At 40.4% G+C, this 7,889-nt stretch overlaps 1 protein-coding gene across 4 annotated transcripts in view; it reads left to right on the top strand.

Annotated features, from left to right (window-relative positions):
- LOC101585909 (chemokine-like factor) overlaps positions 1 to 7,889 on the top strand; it is a 19,183-nt gene continuing 11,294 nt past the window's right edge. For 2 of the 4 annotated variants that reach the window (XM_004625915.2, XM_004625914.2), the window contains exons 1-2: positions 107 to 197; positions 5,211 to 5,369. In XM_004625915.2, coding sequence (XP_004625972.1) covers positions 117 to 197; positions 5,211 to 5,369 — 240 coding nt within the window. In that variant the 5' untranslated portion in view covers positions 107 to 116. Of the gene's footprint in view, positions 61 to 106; positions 198 to 5,210; positions 5,370 to 7,889 lie in introns of those variants that run through there. The other 2 variants (XM_023709379.1, XM_023709380.1) reach the window with 2 other exon arrangements.

Raw genomic sequence — 7,889 nt, 5'->3', positions numbered from 1 at the left:
GTCCAGAGCGCAACGGACTACCGCTTCTGCGGTCGGGGCTGTGGAGGGGGGCCGGGCGGGCGGGGCGCTGAGGAGGGTGGAAAGGTGAGGTGTGGCAGCTGGGTCGGCCGGGCGAGATGGAGACTGAGTCGAAGCTGAAACTACACCTGCGCCCCTTCTGCCTCAGCGTGAAGGGCCCTGTAAAGATGCTGCGACTGGTGAGGGCGGGGCAGGGGTGCTGGGGGCGCGGGCGGAGGTCGAGCTGCGGAAGGGCAGAGACCCCGCCCCGGAGGCGGGGAGGAGCGGCCCGGGGTGCTGTTGACAGTGTCTTTCCTTGTGGGTGGAGGGCTTCTGACTTCTTTTTTTTTTTTTTTTGAGCTTGGGTCGCACTGTGTAGTCCACGCTGTCCTGGAACTCGATACTGTGTGTAGCCCAAGGTGGCCTCAGTTTCCCAAGTGTTGAGGCTTCAGGGGTGAGCCACCGCCACCGGCTCGTCAGTCTCCCTTTTATGGAGACCTCCCGCGAGGCAAGGCTTTCCTTTGGGCCCCTGGGGAAGCAGAGAGGCCAGAGGGCGATTTCCTCTTCTGAGAATGTAAGGACGTGTTTATTAAACAAGAGCTGCAGATTTACCACCGTGGCCTGCAGGGTCTGGTGTTCAGATGAGGGGGTAAAGCAGTTGCCATTGTGCCGCTAAGAAGCCAACGCGATTAAAAAAAAAAAAAAAAATTAGAGTTTTGGCGCTTAAAAGAAGTACTACTGTCGATTCTGTAAACAGGTTTGGGGGAGAGGGAGTGAATACCCATATAAAGGATAAATTTTTCTAATTAGAGACCTGAAAATTATCATAGTTGAGGAAATTCAAGAAAATTCAAGAAGAAGGAAGAAATAAACTTAAATGTTAAAGAGACAACACAGGAGAGAAAAAGTTGAAGTGCTTAAAAGCTACAGGGAAACATTTTCACATAATCTGAGGAAGAAATTTATATTGGGAAGGGCAGTAAAATTAAATGGTCACTTGGGGAGGGATTGCAATCTCAGGTAACAAAAGTAACAAGCACAGATGAGCATTAGGTAAGGAAGTTATAAAAGAGATTCAAACTTCAGGTGAGTGAAAACAAAATGTGTATAAGATCATTCTTGTACCAAAAGTCTGTGATTCTGAGAAATAGCTGTGCAGGTTGTGATTTCTTATCCAGAATGTTTGAGACCAAAATTATTTACAATTCTGGAATATTTGCATATACATAATGAGCTATCTTAGGGATGGGAACCAAATATCTCATTTATATTTCATATATTTGTACTACTATGATTTGTGTCTAGATGTTCCCTCAAAGCCTCAAGCAGTCATGGGGCGACTTCTAGAGTTTGTGATTAATTCATGACCCGGTGCTGGGATTATAGGTGTGAGTACTACACCCGCCTGGAGGCATGTAGTCTGAATACTGTATAAGGGAGAGAGGCTTGCTCCCTGCCACTGCTGCTCCTCCCTTTGCTCTTTACTGTTTCTGCTGTCATGAACTGCTGCCCTCTGCCATGTGCCACTCAACTCTGCTTTGGAGCCAGCCAAGTATGGACTGAAACCTCTACTATGGACTAAATAAACCTTTCCTTCCTTAATTTTGAGTGTTGAGTATTTTGTCCCAGCAATGAGAGAAAAAGAACTGAGACAAGTACCCGACACATATGTGGAAGGTATTTTTTCCTACAATATTTTTAGATGAGATCCAATGTGTTCAGGGTGGTATCATTGTAGACTTCTACAATATTTTTAATACTTTTGTGCATAAAACAGATTCATGGACACTAAACAATCAGAAGTCAGATATGAAATTTTCTACTTGTTAGCATTTATATTTTTGGAGTTTGGAGCATTTCAGCTTTTCAGATTGGGCTGCTCAAGCTGCATTTTGACAGTAACTCCACAAGATTTGCTGATCTAGACCTGGACTAAGAAAGAGAGGCCAGCATACATATTGCCAAAATGGTTAGTCTACACAACTGAAAAGATGAAAATGCTATCCCCTGAGATTGGAAAGGTTATAAGTAAAGCAAACATAAGGGGAGGACTAAAAGTTCAGTTTTGGATTTCATTGTTAGATCCAACATACGCATTAGATATCCAAGTAGCAGCACTGAATAAGAAGTTGGGATAAACTAGATTGGATTTGGTAGAAACATCAGACTTCAGACATAGAAGCATGTAAAGGCACAAACTTTCTAGGTCTTCCGAAGGGAGGTATAGATAGAGGACTGTGGATTGAGCCCTAGAACACTTCAAAAATTAGCGGTCAGGAGAAGATGAAGTATAAAGAAGAAAGAAGAAAGATTTGGAGAGTAGGGGAAACCAAGAGTGTTTTGTCCTTGAAATTAAGTGTGGAGACTTTTTGAAGGATTGATCAATTGTATTAAGTACTGATAATTTGAGTAAAATAAGGACTAAAGTAAACATTAGAATTATCTTGTGGACAATTTGTGAGACAAGTCTTTTCTACAAAGAAATACAGATGTTAGAATCATAGAAGTTCTTACGTATATGGTGAAAGGTTAGAATCATAGAAGTTCTTATGTATATGGTGAAAGGTAGAATTTCTCAAGTATATGGGGAGAGGAGGGCCAGGGAGATAGCTCAGTAGAATAAGCGCTTGCTTGGCAAGCACAGGGTCCTGAGTTCAGTCCCCGGTACCATTAAAAAAAAAAAAGGAAGGCTCTATTCTAAGCACCATGAAAAGGTATTGAAGGATTTCTAAATAAATAACAGCTTTGCATTTTAGTCATCTCACAGTAGTATCTCGTTTGTGATAGTTTAGGTAAAAGATGCTGATGAGTAGTAGTGTAGGTATGAAGATGAGGGAATACCAGGTATGCTTAGGCATGAAGTCAGCAGGATGTGATGATTCCTCAGTTGAGAGAAGTGAGTTAAGCAGTGGACGTATGTTCCTGGTGTGGATAAGAAGGTAGATTGTAGTAACACTGATTGACTTAGTGAAGAGAGGAGCCCAGAGAATAAGTATACGAATAAGAATTAAGAAAGGTGACATAGAAATAAAGCCAAATCTTAGAAAAGATACAGGAGCTGTGAATATGAATCAAGGGAGAAAGCAATGTGACAGAACCATGAGAATTTTTAAGAAAATGGAGTAGTCATCTGTGGCAGTAACTAATGCAAGAAGATTACAGAGGGTAAGGACTGAAAAGGGGAGACTTAATTTCATAATTTATGTACCCGAGGCCTGTGTCGGAGTGAACGGAATGGTTTGAGATGACATGGTATTAACCGTTATTATGTTATAAAGGATGGATTTATTTAGTAACTAGGTATTTGTAGTCAATCTAGTAATTTTAGACGTTCAAAGGTAGGATACTTTTCCTAACAAAATTGAAATAATTATGAATGAGTAGTTTGTATAAAAAGAGAGTAAGTGGATGGTACCAGCTGAAAGAGAATTACAAAAGTTATGCTAGGATGGCTGGGGAGATAGCTCAGTAGAATAAGCACTTACTTGCCTGCCAAGCAAAAGGCCCTGAGTTCAATCCCCAGGTCCGCAAAAAAAAAAAAAAAAAAGTTAAGCTAGGGAATACTCTTGACAAAACCACTTAACAAAAACCCAGACTTTGGATAGAGATGTATTTTCTAAGAACATAACGTTAACAGAACTCTCTGGGGGAGCTGGGAGATGGCTCAGTGGAATAAGCGCTTCCCTGGCAAGCGCAAGGGCCTGAGTTCAATCCCCAGTTCCGCCAAAAAGAAAAAAATAAAATAAAATAAAAAAGTGCTTTGTTTAAAAAAAAAAAAAAAAAAGCTCTCTGGGACCCACTTGCTTAGTTTTTTCTTTGATGTTTCACTTAACGTTACTATATTTTGTCTTCCTTTGGAAATGAAGAAATTGGATTAGGTTACTTGAGGATTTGTTCTTTTAAAATATCATAGTTTTGATGCTATTGTATTTGGCATTGTATTTTTTGTAAAAAGGTTATTTTAGTCATCTGTTAAATCTTAAACTTTTGTGATTGTATGTTTTAAAACCCACTCCTGGTATTTTTCTTTTCTTTCTTTTTTCTTTTTTTGTCTTTTTGAGATAGAGTCTTGCTATGCAGTTCAGGCTGGCCTTGAACTCATTTTATAACCCAAGCTGGTCTCTTGAACTCACAATGATCCTCCTGCCTCAGCCTTCCAAGTGTTGTAATATGCAATAACAGGCGTGCACCACTGCACCCTGCTACCCCTGTTATTTTTCTTTTCTATTTTTTCTCTCCTTCCTTCCTTCCTTCCTTCCTTCCTTCCTTCCTTCCTTCCTATTATTCTGTTTTTGAGACAAGATTTTGCTAAATAGTTCAGACTGGCCTTGAACTTCGCAAGTAGCCAGATTGGCCTTGAACTCTAGGCAGTCCTGCCTCAGCCTCTGGAATTACAAGCATACACCACCATTCTTGGGTCCCCTTTGATATTTTTTTATAGCAACATTCAGCTTACATTTGACAGTGATTCCAGATTGCCAAGAGGTAATGAATGGTGAGTGGATGATAAAGCATTATAAATAGCTAGCCAGTATATACAAACTTTTTTAAAAAATATATTTAGTATAAGGTCTTTCGGGTTTCACTACACAGATCGGACTCATAGTGATCCTGCTGTTTTCAGCCTCCCAAGTGCTGGGATTACAGGTGCACACCACCACACGCAGTCTCAGTCACTGTCTCAGTGTGCCTTGGGGGCGAGGCCAGCATGGCAAGCCAGGGATCAAACCCCTGGCCCCTGCATCTGCCTAAGCAGGTGCTTCTGGCTGGCCCTCTACAAACTTTTTTGAGAAGCATAACAAGAAAACAGAACAGGCGTTTTTATGGGAAATAGCATGAAAGACTGGGTATGGGGTGTGTGTGTGTGTGTGTGTGTGTGTGTGTGTACATTTTAAGACAAGACAACTTACATATGTTTATAGTATGAACATGAAAGGAGCTAGCAGAAGAGGACAAAGTAAAGGTATGGGGGTCAGAAAAAATCAAGAGAACACATGTAGATGATGGTATCAAAAGTGCAAGTGGGGTAATTATTCTTTAATTCTAAGAAAGACACTTAGCCCTCTAAACCGCAGAGTGAAGTCAATATCCATACATTTTAATCATGCTCCTCTAATGTGTATGTATATGGCAGAAACCTGCTTAGTTATTTCAGAAATGATTTTTACAGCTCAAATTTGTATTCAGTAATCATGACTTTTTTTTTCTTCTAGGTACTAACTGTGACATCTATGACCTTTTTTATTATTGCACAAGCCCCTGAACCATACATTGTTATCACTGGATTTGAAGCCATTGTTATTTTCTTTTTCATAATTTTATATATCCTCAGACTTGATCGGATGATGAAATGGTTATTTTGGCCTTTGCTTGTAAGTATTCAGTTTCATTCTTAAGATTTAACTACTCTCCTACCATAGTGAGACATCTATTAACTCTATCCTTTGGTTCTCTTAAACCTTTTAGGTTTAAGAAGGAGGAATTCTGTATTGTCTTTAGGAGACTCTCTGGGTCCCAGGGCAGCCACAAAATGTGAATTCTCTTCTCCATGCCAATAGATGTGGCTGACCCTTCTGTTGGAATTCACTTTTATATTTTTGAAATAAATTTTAATTTTAGGGTCATGCTAATAAAATTATCGAACATCTTAATCTTATGTTCTTTTTAAATGCATGTTGAGGTAGCCTCCGGACTGGGGACTAAAAATGGAGACAGGTCACACATGTCTTCTCTTTGCACATCCCTGATCACTATGAAACTCATTGAGAAAGCTAAGTAAAGTACAATGTTATTTTACTTGAAAATATCTGTAGTTCTAATGCTGAATAATTTGACTTATCTTATTGAATCTTATTTTGTGCCATATAGACTTCATCCAGACATAACACTAGAAATAACTGCCTGATAGAGTATCTAAGCAGCTCAGGAAGCTGTCAGAACAGAAAGTTTGAAGATACTAGTTAAGGTGTGTGTGGCCCTGCCTAGACTAGAGGCTGCTTGTAGCAAAAATGGCTTGACTTCACCTTTCTCCCCTTTCAAGTCTCACCCCAGCTCCTATCTCTGTAAATCTCCCTCTGGTGTCAGCCCACTGCCCTTCTCTTTGTGGGCTGGAGCGATTGCTGCCATGCTTTCCTCTGTGGCCTTTGTCTTGTGCTTTTGGATTCCAGAGTGTTTATGTCCAATCTGATCATTTCTATTAAGAGAAGACTTTAGAGCTACTCTCAAACTATAAGCAGACCTTAAAGGGAGACCTTTAGGGACTGACTTTGGAGACCAATGATGAGCATTTCATACTAAGCACAAGCTTAGAAAAATCGAAAGGGTGAAGCTGGGAAATAGGATCTTGGTAACTCCTCTCAAAATTTGTATAAGATCTGCACTTTAGACCTGGATCTGATTGGAGGGGGTCTCAGGAAAGAGATTACAAAGCGTTTTTCAGCTGACCTTCACTTAGTGACAGGGCTAAGCTAGATTATTCTAAGGATTTCTTCAGGGAGGTAATAAACACTCATTCACATTCTCTTGACCTTTTATAGTCCCTGTTGATGCTCCCACAGAGTTAATAAAATTAAGACATTTTAGCGTTTTTCTCTAAATAAACTGTAATCATTTTCTAAAACTTACTTGGTATAGTAATAAAATTAGAGCCCCAGGTACAACAGAATACTTTCCATAGCCTATGTAGCATACAGAAAGAGGTAGTCTTCAAATCTCTGGGCATCACACTTTACCAATATTGCAATCTCTTAGGAGGGCTTGAAAACTTAAGTTGTTGCTCTGTTATGAACACCAGAGATTTTTCTGATCTTGATCTAATGAAATTGTTAAAATATTAAATGTCTACTAGTCCCAGATTTTGTAATCTATTGTTTGATAAGACAAAATGCAAATGGGAAACTTTCAATATAGCAAGAAATACAAGAATTCAGTGACTGGGTGCATGAGATGTACACCTAGGATGGTGTGGAAGCACTTCGCCAGATAAGAGACAAAAATGATAGTGGGCTTGTGAAGAAAAACTTCCTGAGCCAACTACTGAAGGCAGAACAGTAGTTAGGAACTGACTGCTAAATGAGAAGGCTTTTTGTGAGTCTGGGTGGAGAAAGAGCTTGACCCTCCAGGAACTGCAGGTAGCTCTGAATGGCTAGGGTGCTGAGCTGTGAAAAGGGGGTGGGGGTGGAGTAAACTCTTGAGGCAGTAGGAGGTCAAAGCATGCAAGGACTTGTAGGCCCTGGGCTTTAACTGAAAGGCTGATGAGAAAAGATTAATAGGCAGAAAGGTCCTTCAGAATAGAATGGGAGCCAGCTGAAGAAGTTGTCAGGGGCACTTATTTTGACTGCAACTCAAGTAAAGGACAGCGATAGCTGAAGAGTCCAAGTTCATCTGTAGGTAGGTCAAGGTCTTCGTCTGGTGGCCACTGTCTTCACTGATTGGGAGAGGGCTTGGTCATCTGCACTTAGATTTATTATTTGTGTCATTGTCCCAAAGTTGTAGTCCCTCACACTACCTGTAGAGCAGACCTCTGTTTCCTTGACAGAAAACATGAAGCAAGCCAACCCAAGGCTGTGAGACTCAAAATTACTGGAAAATCTCCACTTTGTAATTAAGTTTACATACTACATGGCATTGATGTTTAGTTTTTAGTATAAAAGCAGTATTTTAAATGATGTCATTAGGCAGATGCATTGTGGGTCTCTATAGTCCTAAATTACCACCTGTTTCCAAAGTTGTCATAGCCCACATTGCTTACTGGAGACGAGGCCTCCTGCCTGAAGGAGTGCTGTGGTCTGTTGACTTCAAGCAAAGCAAAATAGCATGGAGAAGAGTTATCCGAGGACAGCTGGTCTGAATATTTCCTGCAGATGAGCTTTTTTCTTCTATGTATATCTAAT

The sequence above is a fragment of the Octodon degus genome, unplaced genomic scaffold (genome assembly GCF_000260255.1).
Source record: "Octodon degus isolate 3935 unplaced genomic scaffold, OctDeg1.0 scaffold00011, whole genome shotgun sequence".
NCBI lineage: Eukaryota > Metazoa > Chordata > Mammalia > Rodentia > Octodontidae > Octodon > Octodon degus.
Note: the sequence above shows the minus strand (reverse complement) of the source record. Positions and strands in the feature narration are given on the sequence as shown.